The sequence below is a fragment of the Cherax quadricarinatus genome, chromosome 99, assembly GCF_038502225.1.
Source record: "Cherax quadricarinatus isolate ZL_2023a chromosome 99, ASM3850222v1, whole genome shotgun sequence".
NCBI lineage: Eukaryota > Metazoa > Arthropoda > Malacostraca > Decapoda > Parastacidae > Cherax > Cherax quadricarinatus.
The window spans coordinates 9732266-9749407 of record NC_091390.1 but is presented as its reverse complement, the minus strand read 5'-3'; the positions used below and the strand labels follow the sequence as shown (position 1 = coordinate 9749407).

The following is a 17142-nucleotide window of genomic DNA, read 5'->3' as shown; positions in this document are numbered from 1 at the left end:
AAGACTCTTCACCAGCATCAATGACGCTTCAAAAAGCATCAAACACCCTTCATCAATATCAAAGACCCTTCACCAGCATCAAAGACCCTTTACCAGCATCAAAGACCATTCACCAGCATCCAAAACAATTCACCAGCATCAAAAACCTTTCACCAGCATCAAAGACAATTCACCCGCATCAAAGACCCTTCACCAGCAACAAAGACTCTTCAAAAGCATCAATGACCCTTCAAAAAGATTCAAACACCCTTCATCAACATCAAAGAGCCTTCACCAGCATCAAATACCCTTCACCAGCATTAAAGACCCTTCACCAGCATCAAAAATCCTTCACCAGCATCAGAGACCATTCACAAGCATCAAAGACCCTTCAACAGCATCAAAGACCATTCACCAGTATCAAAGACCCTTCACCAGTATCAAAGACCATTCACCAGCATCGAAGACCCTTCACCAGTATCAAAGACCCTTCACCAGTATCAAAAATCATCAACAAGCATCAAAGACCCGTCACTAGTATCAAAAACCCTTCACCAGTATCAAAGACCCTTCAACAAGCATCAAAAACCCGTCACCAGTATCAAAGACCCTTCAACAAGCATCAAAGACCCTTCACTAGCATCAAAAACCCTTCAAAAAGCATCAAAGACCCTTCATCGTAATCAAAGACCCTTCACCAGCATCAAAAAACCCTCACCAGCATCAAAGACCCTTCACCAGCATCAAAGACCCTTCAACAAGCATCAAAGACCATTCACCAGTATCAAAGACCCTTCACCAGTATCAAAGACCCTTCACCAGTATCAAAGACAATTCAACAGTTTCAAAGACTCTTCAAAAAGTATCAAAGTCCCTTCATCAGCATCAAAGACCCTTCACCAGTATCAAAGTCCACTCAATAAGCATCAAAGACCCTTCAAAAGCATCAAAGACCCTTAACCAGCAACAAAAACCTTTCACCAGAATCGAAGACCCTTCAACAAGCATCAAAGAAACGTCACCAGCATCAAGGCCCTTCACCAGTATCAAAGACCATTCAACAAGCATCAAAGACTCTTCACCAGCATCAAAGACCCTTCACCAGTGTCAAAGACCATTCAATAAGCATCAAAGACCCTTCACCATCATCAAAGTCCCTTCACCATCATCAAAAACCTTCCACCAGTATCAACGACCCTTCAACAAGGATCAAAGACCCTTCAATAGTATCAAAGACCTTTCACCAGTATCAAAGACCTTTCACGAGTATCGAAGACCCTTCACCAGCATCAATGACACTTCACCAGTATCAGAGACCCTTCACCAGTATCAAAAACCCTTCACCAGTATCAAAGACCCTTCAACAAGCATCAAAGACCCTTCACCAGAATCAAAAACCCTTCACCAGCATAAACGACCCTTCAACAAGCGTCAAAGACCCATCACCAGTATCAAAGACCCTTCAACAGTATCAAAGACCATTCACCAGTATGAAAGACCATTCACCAGTATAAAAGACCCTTCACCAGCTTCAACGACCCTTCAAAAAGCATGAAAGTCCCTTCACCAGCATCAAAGACCCTTCTCAAGGATAAAAGGCCCTTCACCAGCATCAAAGACATTCACCAGCATCTAAGACCCTTCACCAACATCCAATACCCTTCACCAGCATCAAAGACCCTTCACCATCATCCAATACCCTTCACCAGCATCAAAGTCCCTTCATCAGCATCAAAGACCCTTCACCAGTATCAAAAGTCAATTCACTAGTATAAAAGACTCTTCACCAGCATCAAAGACCCTTCAAAAAGCATCAAACACCCTTCACCAATATCAAAGACCCTTCACCAGCATCAAAGATCCTTCACCAGCATCAAGACCATTCTCAAGCATCAAAGACCCTTCACCAGCATCAAAGACCCTTCACCAGTATCGAAGACCCTTCACCAGCATCAAAGACCCTTCACCAGCATCAAACCTTCCACCATCATCAAACACCCTTCATCAATATCAAAGACCCTTCACCAGCATCCAATGCCCTTCACCAGCATCAAAGACCCTTCACCAGCATCAAAGACCCTTCACCATCATCCAATACCCTTCACCAGCATCAAAGACCCTTCACCAGCATCAAAGACCCTTCACCAGCATCAAAGACCATTCAACATCATCAAAGACCCTTCACCAGCATCCAATGCCCTTCACCAGCATCAAAGACCCTTCACCAGCATCAAAGACCCTTCACCAGCATCAAAGACCCTTCACCAGCATCAAAGACCCTTCACCAGCATCAAAGACCATTCAACATCATCAAAGACCCTTCACCAGCATCCAATGCCCTTCACCAGCATCAAAGACCCTTCACCAGCATCAAAGACCATTCAACATCATCAAAGACCCTTCACCAGCATCCAATGCCCTTCACCAGCATCAAAGACCCTTCACCAGCATCAAAGACCATTCAACATCATCAAAGACCCTTCACCAGCATCCAATGCCCTTCACCAGCATCAAAGACCCTTCACCAGCATCAAAGACCATTCAACAGCATCAAAGACGCTTCACCAGCACAAAAGTCAATTCACTAGTATAAAAGACTCTTCACCAGCATCAATGACCCTTCAAAAAGCATCAAACACCCTTCATCAATATCAAAGACCCTTCACCAGCATCAAAGATCCTTCACCTGCATCAGAGACCATTCACAAGCATCAAAGACCCTTCACCAGCATCAAAGACCCTTCACCAGTATCGAAGACCCTTCACCAGCATCAAAGACCCTTCACCAGTATCGAACACCTTCCACCATCATCAAACAACCTTCAACAGTATCAAAGACACTTCATCAGTATCCAATACCCTTCATCAGCATCAAAGACTATTCACGAGTATCAAAGACCCTTCAACAGCATAAACGTCCCTTCAACATTATCAAACACCCTTCAACAAGCATCAAAGACCCTTCTCCAGCATAAACGACCCTTCAAAAAGCATCAAAGACCTTTTATCAATATCAAAGACCCTTCAAAATCATCAAAGACCCTTCACCATCATCAAAGACCCTTCACCAGCATCAAAGACCCTTCAACAGCATAAACGTCCCTTCACCAGTATCAAAGACCCTTCAACAAGCATCAAAGACCCTTCTCCAGCATCAACAACCCTTCAAAAAGCATCAAAGACCTTTTATCAATATCAAAGACCCTTCAAAATCATCAAAGACCCTTCACCATCATCAAAGACCCTTCACCAGCATCAAAGACCCTTCACCAGCATCAAAGACATTCACCAGTTTCAAAGACCCTTCACCAGTATCAACGACCCTTCACCAGCTCAAATGTCAATTCACCAGTATCAAAGACTCTTCACCAGCATCAATGACGCTTCAAAAAGCATCAAACACCCTTCATCAATATCAAAGACTTTTCACCAGCATCAAAGACCCTTCACCAGCATCAAAGACCATTCACCAGCATCCAATACAATTCACCCGCATCAAAGACCCTTCACCAGCAACAAAGACCATTCACCAGTTTCAAAGACCCTTCACCAGTATCTAAGACCCTTCACCAGCTCAAATGTCAATTCACCAGTATCAGAGACTCTTCACCAGCATCAATGACCCTTCAAAAAGAATCAAACACCCTTCATCAACATCAAAGAGCCTTCACCAGCATCAAAGACCCTTCACCAGCTTTAAAGACCCTTCACCCGCATCAAAAATCCATCACCAGCATCAGAGACCATTCATAAGCATCAAAGACCCTTCAACAGCATCAAAGACCATTCACCAGTATGAAAGACCCTTCACCAGTATCAAAGACCATTCACCAGCATCGAAGACCCTTCACCAGTATCAAAGACCCTTCACCAGTATCAAAAATCATCAACAAGCATCAAAGACCCGTCACTAGTATCAAAAACCCTTCACCAGTATCAAAGACCCTTCAACAAACATCAAAAACCCGTCACCAGTATCAAAGACCCTTCAACAAGCATCAAAGACCCTTCACTAGCATCAAAAACCCTTCAAAAAGCATCAAAGACCCTTCATCGTAATCAAAGACCCTTCACCAGCATCAAAAAAACTTCACCAGCATCAAAGACCCTTCACCAGCATCAAAGACCCTTCAACAAGCATCAAAGACAATTCACCAGTATCAAAGACCATTGAACAAGCATCAAAGACCCTTCGCCAGCATCAAAGACCCTTCACCAGTATCAAAGACCCTTCACCAGCATCAAAGACTCTTCAACAAGCATCAAAGACCCTTCAACAGCATCAAATACCATTCACCAGTATCAAAGACCATTGAACAAGCATCAAAGACCCTTCACCAGCATCAAAGACCATTCACCAGTATCAAACACCCTTCACCAGTATCAAAGACTCTTCAACAAGCATCAAAGACACTTCACCAGCATCAAAGACCATTCACCAGTATCAAAGACCACTGAACAAGCATCAAAGACCCTTCGCCAGCATCAAACCCCCTTCACCAGTATCAAAGACCATTCAATAAGCATCAAAGACCCTTCACCAGCATCAAATACCCTTCACCAGTATCAAAGGCCATTCACCAGCATCCAGTACCGTTCACCTGCATCAAAGACCCTTCACCAGCATCAAAGACCATTCACCCGCATCAAAGACCCTTCACCAGTAACAAAGACTCTTCACCAGCATCAATGACCCTTCAAAAAGAATCAAACACCCTTCATCAATATCAAAGAGCCTTCACCAGCATCAAAGACCCTTCACCAGCATCAAAGACCCTTCACCCGCATCAAAGACCCTACACTAGCATCAAAGACCCTTCACCAGAATCAAAGACCCTTCACCAGCATCAAAGACCCTTCAACAGCACAAAAGTCAATTCACCAGCATCAAAGACCCTTCACCAGCATCAAAGACCCCTCACCCGCATGAAAGACCCTTCACTAGCATCAAAGACCCTTCACCAGAATCAAAGACCATTCACCCGCATCAAAGACCCTCCACCAGCAACAAAGACTCTTCACCAGCATCAATGACGCTTCAAAAAGCATCAAAAACCCTTCACTAGTATCAAAGACCATTCACCAGCATCCAATACCCTTCAACAGCATCAAAGACCCTTCACCAGTATCAAAGACCATTCACCAGCATCCAATACCCTTCAACAGCATCAAAGACCCTTCACCAGTATCAAAGACCATTCACCAGCATCCAATACCCTTCAACAGCATCAAAGACCCTTCACCAGTATCAAAGACCATTCACCAGCATCCAATACCCTTCACCAGCATCAAAGACCATTTACCCGCATCAAAGACCCTTCACCAGAATCCAATACACTTCACCAGCAATAAAGACTCTTCACCAGCATCAATGACCCTTCAAAAAGAATCAAACACCCTTCATCAATATCAAAGAGCCTTCACCAGCATCAAAGACCCTTCACCAGCATTAAAGACCCTTCACCAGCATCAAAGATCCTTCACCAGCATCCGAGACCATTCACAAACATCAAAAACCCTTCACCAGCATCAAAGACCCTTCACCAATATCAAAGACCATTCACCAGCATCTAAGGCCCTTCAACAGCATCAAACACCCTTCACCAGCATCAAAGACCCTTCTCCATTATCAAAGACCCTTCACCAGCATAAAAGTCCCTTCACCAGTAGAAAAGACCCTTCAACAAGAATCAAAGGCCCTTCACTAGGATGAAAGACCCTTCAGCAGCATCAAAGACCATTCACCCGCATCAAAGACCCTCCACCAGCAACAAAGACTCTTCACCAGCATCAATGACGCTTCAAAAAGCATCAAAAACCCTTCACTAGTATCAAAGACCATTCACCAGCATCCAATACCCTTCAACAGCATCAAAGACCCTTCACCAGTATCAAAGACCATTCACCAGCATCCAATACCCTTCAACAGCATCAAAGACCCTTCACCAGTATCAAAGACCATTCACCAGCATCCAATACCCTTCAACAGCATCAAAGACCCTTCACAAGTATCAAAGACCATTCACCAGCATCCAATACCCTTCACCAGCATCAAAGACCATTTACCCGCATCAAAGACCCTTCACCAGAATCCAATACACTTCACCAGCAATAAAGACTCTTCACCAGCATCAATGACCTTTCAAAAAGAATCAAACACCCTTCATCAATATCAAAGAGCCTTCACCAGCATCAAAGACCCTTCACCAGCATTAAAGACCCTTCACCAGCATCAAAGATCCTTCACCAGCATCCGAGACCATTCAAAAACATCAAAAACCCTTCACCAGCATCAAAGACCCTTCACCAATATCAAAGACCATTCACCAGCATCTAAGGCCCTTCAACAGCATCAAACACCCTTCACCAGCATCAAAGACCCTTCTCCATTATCAAAGACCCTTCACCAGCATAAAAGTCCCTTCACCAGTAGAAAAGACCCTTCAACAAGAATCAAAGGCCCTTCACTAGGATGAAAGACACTTCAGCAGCATCAAAGACCATTCACCAGCATCAAAGGCCCTTTACCAGCATCCAATACCCTTCATCAGCATCAAAGACCCTTTACTAGGATCAAAGACCCTTCACCCGCATCAAAATCCTTTCACAAGTATCAAAGACCCTTCAACAAGCTTCAAAAACCCTTCAACTGTATCAAAGACCCTTCACCAGCATCAAAGACCCTTCACCGGCATCAAAGACCATTGAACAAGCATCAAACACCCTTCACCAGCATCAAAGACCCTTCACCAGTATCAAAAACCATTCAATAAGCATCAAAGACCATTCACCAGCATCAAAGACCCTTCACCCGCATCAAAATCCTTTCACAAGTATCAAAGACCCTTCAACAAGCTTCAAAAACCCTTCAACTGTATCAAAGACCCTTCACCAGCATCAAAGACCCTTCAACAAGCATCAAAGACCATTCACCAGCATCAAAGACACTTCACCAGTATCAAAGACACTATAACAAGCATCAAAGACCCTTCACCAGGATCAAAGACCCTTCTCCAGCATAAAATTCTCTTCACCAGCAACAAAGACCCTTCAACAGCATCAAAGACCCTTCAACAAGCATCAAAGACCATTCACCAGCATCAAAGACCCTTCATCAATATCAAAGACCCTTCACCAGCATCAAAGACCCTTCACCAGCATGAAAGACCCTTCACGAGCATCGAAGAACCTTCACCAGTATCAAAAACCATTCAACAGCATCGACGAACCTTCAATGGTATCAAAGACCCTTCACCAGCATCAAACACCTCTCACCAGCATCAAAGACCATTCACCAACATCAAAGACCATTCACCAGTATCAAAGACCCTTCAATAGTATCAAAGACCCTTCATTATTATCAAAGACCCTTCAATGGTATCAAAGACCTTTCACCAGCACCAAAGACCTTTCATCAGTATCAAAGACCATTCACCAGTATCAAAGACCATTCACAAGCATTAAATACCCTTCACCATTATCAAAAACCCTTCACCAGTATCAAAGACCCTTCAACAAGCATCAACGATCCTTTACCAGTATCAAAAACCCTTCACCAGCATAAACTACCCTTCAACAAGCTTCAAAGACCCTTCACCAGCATCAAAGACCCTTCAACAGTATGAAAGACCATTCACCAGTGTGACAGACCATTCACCAGTATAAAAGACCCTTCACCAGCATCAACGACCCTTCAAAAAGCATCAAAGAACCTTCATTACAATCAAAGACCCTTCACAAGGATCAAAATCCTTTCACCAGCATTAAAGACCCTTCACCAGCATCAAAAACCATTCACCAGAATCCAATACCCTTCACCAGCATCAAAGGCCCTTCACCAGCATCCAATACATTTCACCAGCATCAAAGACCCTTCACCAGCATCAAAGACCATTCACCAGAATCCAATACCCTTCACCAGCATCAAAGGCCCTTCACCAGCATCCAATACATTTCACCAGCATCAAAGACCCTTCACCAGCATCAAAGACCCCTCACCCGTATCAAAGACCTTTCACCAGCATCAAAGACTCTTCAACCGCATCAAAGACCCTTCACCAGTATCAAAGACCATTCACCAGCATCAAAGACCCTTCATGAGCATCAAAGACCCTTCACCCGCATCAAAGACCCTTCACCAGCATCAAAGACTCTTCACCAGCACAAAAGTCAATTCAACAGTATCAAAGACCATTCAACAGCTTCAAAAACACTTCACCAGCATCAAGAACCCTTCACCAGCATCAAAGACCCTTCAACAGCATCAAAGACCCTTCACAAGCATCAAAAACCCTTCAAAAGCATCAAAGTCCATTCACCAGTAGCAAAGACCCTTCACCAGCATCAAAGACCCTTCACAAGCATCAAAAACCCTTCACCAGCACCAAAGACCCTTCACCAGTATCAAAGACCCTTCAACAGCATCAACGACCCTTAAAAAAACATCAAAGACCCTTCATCTCAATCAAAGGCTCTTCTCCTGCATCAAAAACCCTTCACCAGCATTAAAGACCCTTCACCAGCATCAAAGACCCTTCTCCAGGATGAAAGGCCCTTCACCAGCATCAAACACATTCACCAGCATCAAAGACCCTTCACCAGTATCCAATACCTTTCACCAGCATCAAAGACCCTTCACCAGCATCCAATACCCTTCACCAACATCAAATACCCTTCACCAGCATCAAAGACCCTTCACCCGCATCAAAGACCCTTCACCAGCATCAAAGACCCTTCAACAGTATCAAAGTCCATTTATCAGTATCCAATACCCTTCACCAGCATCAAAGACCCTTCACCAGCATCAAAGACCCTTCACCCGCATCAAAGACCCTTCACCAGCATCAAAGACCCTTCACCAGTATCAAAAACCATTCATCAGCATCAAAGACCCTTCACCAGCATCCAATACCCTTCACCAACATCAAATACCCTTCACCAGCATCAAAGACCCTTCAAAAGCATCAAAGACCCTTCAACAGTATCAAAGTCCATTTATCAGTATCCAATACCCTTCACCAGCATCAAAGACCCTTCACCAGCATCAAAGACCCTTCACCCGCATCAAAGACCCTTCACCAGCATCAAAGACCCTTCACCAGTATCAAACCCCCTTCACCAGCATCAAAGACCATTCACAAGTATCAAAGACCCTTCCCCAGTATTAATGACCTTTCACCAGCATCAAAGACCCTTCACCCGCATCAAAGACCCTTCACCAGCATCAAAGACCCTTCACCAGTATCAAACCCCCTTCACCAGCATCAAAGACCATTCACCAGTATCAAAGACCCTTCCCCAGTATTAATGACCTTTCACCAGTATCAAAGACCCTTCACCAGCATCAAAGACCCTTCACCAGTATCAAAAACCCTTCACCAGCATCAAAGACCCTTCACCAGTATCAAAAACCCTTCACCAGCATCAAAGACCCTTCACCAGTATCAAAAACCCTTCACCAGCATCAAAGACCCTTCACCAGTATCAAAAACCCTTCACCAGCATCAAAGACTCTTCACCAGCATGAAAAACCTTTCACCAGCATCGAAGACCCTTCACCAGCATCAAAGACCCTTCACCAGCATCAAAGACCCTTCACCAGCATCAAAAACCCTTCACTAGCATCAAAGACCCTTCACCAGCATCAAAAACCCTTCACAAGCATCAAAGACCCTTCACCAACATCAAAGACCCTTCACCAGCATCAAAAATCCTTCACCAGCATCAAAGACCCTTCACCAGCATCAAAAACCCTTCACCAGCATCAAAGACCCTTCACCAGCATCAAAAACCCTTCACAAGCATCAAAGACCCTTCACCAACATCAAAGACCCTTCACCAGCATCAAAAACCCTTCAAAAGCATCAAAGACCCTTCACCAACATCAAAGACCCTTCACCAGCATCAAAAACCCTTCAACAGCATCAAAAACCCTTCAAAAGCATCAAAGACCCTTCACCAATATCAAAGACCCTTCACCAGCATCAAAACTCTTCACCAGCATCAAAGACCCTTCACCAGCTTTAAAGACCCTTCACCAGTATCAAAAACCCTTCACCAGCACCAAAGACCATTCACCAGCATCAACGACCCTTCACCAGCATCAAAACCCTTCACCAGCATCAAAGACCCTTCACCAGCTTTAAAGACCCTTCACCAGCATCAAAAACCTTTCACCAGTATCAAAGACCCTTCACAAATATCAAAGACCCTTCACCAGTATCAAAGACCCTTCACCAGTATCAAAGATCCTTCACGAGTATCAAAGTCCCTTCACCAGTATCAATGACCCTTCACCAGCATCAAAGGCCCTTCACTAGTATCAAAGACCCTTCACCAATATCAAAGACCCTTCACCAGCATCAAAGACCCTTCATCAATATCAAAGACCCTTCACCAGCATCAAATACCCTTCACCAGTATCAAAGACCCTTCACCAGCATCAAAGACCCTTCACCAGGATCAAACCCCCTTCACCAGCATCAAAGACCATCCACCAGTATCAAAGACCCTTCACCAGTATTAAAGACCTTTCACTAGTATCAAAGACCCTTCACCAGCATCAAAGACCCTTCACCAACATCAAAGACCCTTCACCAGTAACAAAGACCATTCACAAGTATCAAAGACCCTTCACCAGCATCAAAGACCCTTCACCAACATCAAGACCCTTCACCAGTAACAAAGACCGTTCACCAGTATCAAAGACCCTTCACCAGTATCAAATACCCTTCACCAGTATCAAAGACACTTCAACAAGCATCAGATACCCTTCACCCGTATCGAAGATCCTTCACCAAGCATCAAATACCCTTCACCAATATCAAAGACCCTTCAACAAGCATCAAAGGCCCTTCACTAGCATCAAAGACCCTTGAACAAGCTTCAAAGACCCTTCACCAGCATCAAATACCCTTCAATAAGCATCAAAGACCCTTCACCAGTATCAAAGTCCCTTCAACAAGCATCAAAGACCATTCACCAGTATCAATGACCCTTCAATAATCATCAAAGGCCCTTCACCAGCATCAAAGACCCTTCAACAAGCATCAAAGACCCTTCACCAATATCAAAGCACCTCCTTTGAAGGGCTGTTAAGGGTATCGTTACCTTCGTGGAGTGGTGGGTAAAGCTTTCGCTTCACACGGCAAAGAGTCCGGGTTCGATTCCCGGGAAGGTAAAAACATTGGGCGTGTTTCCTTTCACCTGTTGTCTACATGTATGTTCTCCCATCAGTAACATGGGTACCTGGGTGTTAGTGGTCTGGTGTGGGTAGCATACTGGGTGTTAGTGGACTGGTGTGGGTCGCATCCTGGGTGTTAGTGGACTGGTGTGGGTCGCATCCTGGGTGTTAATGGACTGGTGTGGGTCGCATCCTGGGTGTTAGTGAACTGGTGTGGGTCACATCCTGGGTGTTAGTGGACTGGTGTGGGTCACATCCTGGGTGTTAGTGAACTGGTGTGGGTCACATCCTGGGTGTTAGTGGACTGGTGTGGGTCACATCCTGGGTGTTAGTGGACTGGTGTGGGTCACATCCTGGGTGTTAGTGGACTGGTGTGGGTCACATCCTGGGTGTTAGTGGACTGGTGTGGGTCACATCCTGGGACAGAACTGACCTAATTTGCTGGAAATGCTAAGCATAACAAGCGGCTTTCTATATAATAGTATGTCATTGATGTCAGCTATGGTCTGTATACCTTGTACATGTACTTGTATACCTTGTACATGTACTTGTATACCTTGTACATGTACTTGTATACCTTGTACATGTACTTGTATACCTTGTACATGTACTTGTATACCTTGTACATGTACTTGTATACCTTGTACATGTACTTGTAGTAAATATATTATTATTACAATTATTGTTATTATTATTATTATTATTATTATTATTATTATTATTAGTAATAGTAATAGTAGTAGTAGTAGTAGTAGTAGTAGTAGTAGTAGTAGTAGTAGTAGTAGTAGTAGTAGCAGCAGTAGTAGTAGTAGTAGTAGCAGTAGCAGTAGTAGCAGCAGCAGTAGTAGTAGTAGTAGTAGTAGTAGCAGCAGCAGTAGTAGTAGTAGTAGTAGCAGTAGTAGTAGTAGTAGTAGTAGAAGTAGAAGTAGCGGTAGCAGTAGTAGTAGTAGTAGTAGCAGTAGCAGTAGTAGCAGCAGCAGTAGTAGTAGTAGTAGTAGAAGTAGCGGTAGCCGTAGTAAGCAGTTTACACAATATTCAGTAGTCACAGCAGTATTAATAATCAGCTTCCCCCATGGTTGGTGTTACTCAGGCTGATGTTCATATATTATCAAGGTATCAGTAATTTCCAGTATTCCCATGTTTGTTCTACATATAATTTATTTCATGCTAACAAACAAAGGTATCATTTATGAAGAGATTGTGGGAACCCTGTACTCCAGACATGAGCCCTGGAAGTGTGAGGTACAATATTGTGGGAACCCTGTACTCCGGACATGAGTCCTGGAAGTGTGAGGTACAATATTGTGGGAACCCTCTACTCTGGACATGAGTCCTGGAAGTGTTAGGTACAGCATTGTGGGAACTCTGTACTTCGTACATGAGTCCTGGAAGTGTGAGGTACTGTAATGTGGGAGCCCTGCACTCTGTACATGAGTCCTGGAAGTGTCAGGTACAGTACTGGGGAAACCCAGTACTCCGTACATGTCTTGGAAGTGTGAGGTATAGTATTGCGGGAATCCTGTACTCCGGACATGAGCCCTGGAAGTGTAGGGTAGTGTATTGTGGGAACCTTTTACTCCCGAAATGATTCCTGGAAGTGCGAGATACAGCATTGTGGGAGTCCTGTACTCCGAACATGAGTCCTGGAAGTGTGAGGTATAGTATTGCGGGAATCCTGTACTCCGGACATGAGCCCTGGAAGTGTAGGGTAGTGTATTGTGGGAACCTTTTACTCCCGAAATGATTCCTGGAAGTGCGAGATACAGCATTGTGGGAGTCCTGTACTCCGGACATGGGTCCTGGAAGTGTAAGGTACGGTACTCACCAAATTGTACTCACCTAATTGTGGTTGCAGGGGTCGATACTCAGCTCCTGGCCCCGCCTCTTCACTGATGGCAACTTGGTCTCTCTCTCTCTCTGCTTCCTGAGCTTTTTCATACCTCGTTTTAAATCTATGTATGATACCTGCCTCCACTACATCACTTGCTTTGCTATTCCACTTCCTGACGACTCTATGACTGAAGAAATACATGCCTGTGACTCGTCTGAGTCTTCAGCTTCCAATTGTGACCCTTTGTTTCTGTGTCCCCTCTCTGGAACATCCTGGCTCTGTTCACAATATCCATTCCACGCAGTATTTCGATTGTAGTTATCATGTCTCCCCTGACCCTCCTGTCCTCCAGTGTCGTCAGTCCAATTTCTCTCTACCTTTCTTCGTAGGACATTCCCATGAGCTCTGCAACTATCCTTGTTGCAAACCTTTGTACTTTCTCTAATTTCTTGACGTGTTTATCCAGGTGTGGGTTCCAAACTGGTACTGCATACTCCAGTATGGGCCTGACGTACACGGTGTACAGAGTCTTGAACGATACCTTACACTGGTATCGGAACGCTATTCTCGGGTTTGCCAGGCGCCCATATGCTGCAGAAGCTATCTGGTTGATGTGTGCCTCCGGAGACGTGCTCCGCTTTATGGTCACCCCAAGATCTTTCTCCTTGAGTGAGGTTTGCAGTCTTTGTCCACCTAGCCTATACTCTGTCTGCGGTCCTCTTTGCACTTTCCCAATCTTCATGACTTTACATTTGGCAGGGTTGAATTCGAGAAGCAAGTTATTGGACCACGTGTCCAGTCTGTTCAAAGCCTCTTTGTAGTCCTGCCTGCTCCTTATCTGATTTAATTCTTCTCATTAACTTCACACAATCTGCAAACAGGGACACTTCAGAGTATTGTGGGAACCTTCTACTCCCGAAATGAGTCCTGGAAGTGCGAGGTACAGCACTGTGGGAACCCTGCACTCCGGGCATGAGTCCTGGAAGTGCAAGGTGCAGGAATGTGGGAACCCTGTACTCCGGGCATGAGTCCTGGAAGTGCGAAGGACAGTGTTGTTGGAATCATGTACTCCTGACATGAGTCCTGGAACTGCGAGGTACAATGCCTGAACACTGAGGAAGAGTGTTGATGTTGATGATGCAGTTCGGAGGCTCAACTGAACTGTTATGTCAACACGTTTCTGGCAAGACAGAGACTGAATGAAATTTAATGTGTTTTCTACTTGTGGTGTCAGTCTTCATCAGTGGGAGACCGACTGTTTGTTAAGAATAAAATTAATAGTCTGAAGCAGTACATTAGCACGTTCATATGACTTTTAAGCAGTTTTAATTTCATTAAACCTCCTAAAAATATAGAATTAATATACAAAAATTTTTCACAGAATGATTCCAGAAGTTTCCCACCTATGTCTAACTGGTTCAAGATGATTTATTTGTGAGAGGAAACAAGGCGGCCAAGACGCCTCTCACACACATCTGTGTCTCCATGTGTTGAAGACCAGTTAGCAACCCTCGCTTGTGTTGATCATGTACAGCTGTGTTAACTCTGCACTGCTATGCTAACTGCACTGCTGTGTTCACTCTACAACTGTATTCGCTCTTTACTACTGAGTTAAATGTATTGGTAAATTGGTGATTCACAACGTCAATTTTACTAATAAAGTTTGAACTGCAATAATTTTTGTCTTTATTATATTCCTTTGCATGTGCACACGCATGTACTCACCCACGCCTGAGCACATGCATGCACTCACCCACGCCTGAGCACATGCATGCACTCACCCACGCCTGAGCACACACATGTACTCACCCACGCCTGAGCACATGCATGTACTCACCCACTCCTGAGCACATGCATGTACTCACCCACGCCTGAGCACATGCATGTACTCACCCACGCCTGAGCACACGCATGTACTCACCCACTCCTGAGCACACGCATGTACTCACCCACTCCTGAGCACATGCATGCACTCACCCACGCCTGAGCACACACATGTACTCACCCACGCCTGAGCACATGCATGTACTCACCCACTCCTGAGCACATGCATGTACTCACCCACGCCTGAGCACATGCATGTACTCACCCACGCCTGAGCACACGCATGTACTCACCCACTCCTGAGCACACGCATGTACTCACCCACGCCTGAGCACAAGTACGTCCCAAGCTGGACTTTCTTGTGTACTTAGAGGTATAACTGCAATACAAGCTACAGAATGTGCAACTGGTGTACTTGAGAGACCTATGCAGCAGCCTGGTCCCTAAGTATCTCTGTAATATTACTGTAGGTGGCCATTATTATTACAGTAAGTATAATTCTAAACCTTAAAGATACCATGCCCACTTGGGGTAGGCTGGGCCCCTTGTCCCTGGGAAACTGGGATTTTCCTACCTGTTCCCTGATTTCCTGAACCTGAATCTGTCTTACACTTCCCTGAGCAAGGTAACTGAGAGGTAGACTTACATTCCTGGGAACCAGGATTTTGGTGGTAAATAGGCTGAAAACTTTTGTGATTATTAGGCTGGAAAATATCTGGCTTAAGCTTGCAAAATTTCTTACTCCTTGTTGATGGAGAACCCATCACTCAACTCGAGAGCGATGTTAAAATCATTGACATCCTTTCCTCAAGATAGGCCTTAAGGTCAGGAGGTACTTTATTCAAAAAATTCTAAAGTAAAATTAACGTAATTCCACACTTATAATCACCTACAACATCCTTGGAGCGGCACCATTTAGTCAGCAGCGACATCTTCCCATATTCCACCAAGGACTGTCCTTCGTGAAACTTTAAACCACTAAACTTCTGCCTATATTTTTCTGGCAATATCTGGTAAGACAATAACACAACATCCTTCATCTTCTCATAATCTGAAAATTCATATCAACCTATGTTATGTTAAGACACTGCACAACCAATGTTATGTTAAGACACTGCACAACAGGTGTTATGTTAAGATACTGCACCACCAATGTTATGTTAAGACACTGCACCACCAATGTTATGTTAAGACACTGCACAACCAGTGTTATGTTAAGACACTGCACCACCAATGTTATGTTAAGACACTGCACCACCAATGTTATGTTAAGACACTGCACAACCTATGTTATGTTAAGACACTGCACAACCAGTGTTATGTTAAGATACTGCACCACCAATGTTATGTTAAGATACTGCACCACCAATGTTATGTTAAGACACTGCACAACCAGTGTTATGTTAAGACACTGCACAACCAGTGTTATGTTAAGATACTGCACCACCAATGTTATGTTAAGACACTGCACAACCAGTGTTATGTTAAGACACTGCACAACCAGTGTTATGTTAAGATACTGCACCACCAATGTTATGTTAAGACACTGCACCACCAATGTTATGTTAAGACACTGCACAACCAGTGTTATGTTAAGATACTGCACCACCAATGTTATGTTAAGACACTGCACAACCAGTGTTATGTTAAGACACTGCACCACCAATGTTATGTTAAGACACTGCACCACCAATGTTATGTTAAGACACTGCACAACCTATGTTATGTTAAGACACTGCACAACCAGTGTTATGTTAAGATACTGCACCACCAATGTTATGTTAAGATACTGCACCACCAATGTTATGTTAAGACACTGCACCACCAATGTTATGTTAAGACACTGCACCACCAATGTTATGTTAAGACACTGCACAACCAGTGTTATGTTAAGACACTGCACAACCAATGTTATGTTAAGACACTGCACAACCTATGTTATGTTAAGACACTGCACAACCAATGTTATGTTAAGACACTGCACAACCAATGTTATGTTAAGACACTGCACAACCTATGTTATGTTAAGACACTGCACAACCTATGTTATGTTAAGACACTGCACAACCTATGTTATGTTAAGACACTGCACAACCTATGTTATGTTAAGACACTGCACAACCTATGTTATGTTAAGACACTGCACAACCAATGTTATGTTAAGACACTGCACAACCAATGTTATGTTAAGACACTGCACAACCTATGTTATGTTAAGACACTGCACAACCTATGTTATGTTAAGACACTGCACAACCTATGTTATGTTAAGACACTGCACAACCTATGTTATGTTAAGACACTGCACAACCTATGTTATGTTAAG

The 17142-nt window shown here is 44.0% G+C and overlaps 1 protein-coding gene across 2 annotated transcripts in view; it reads left to right on the top strand.

Annotated features, from left to right (window-relative positions):
• Positions 1-14669, top strand: part of LOC138851084 (turripeptide Lol9.1-like) — a 91874-nt gene extending 77205 nt beyond the window's left edge. For both annotated transcript variants that reach the window (XR_011390970.1, XM_070079517.1), the window contains exon 4: positions 14374-14669. Coding sequence is in view for 1 of the 2 variants with exons in the window: in XM_070079517.1 (XP_069935618.1) it covers positions 14374-14375 (2 nt within the window). In the remaining variant the exon portion in view is untranslated. The remainder of the gene's footprint in view (positions 1-14373) is intronic.
• The last annotated feature ends 2473 nt before the right edge of the window (positions 14670-17142 follow it).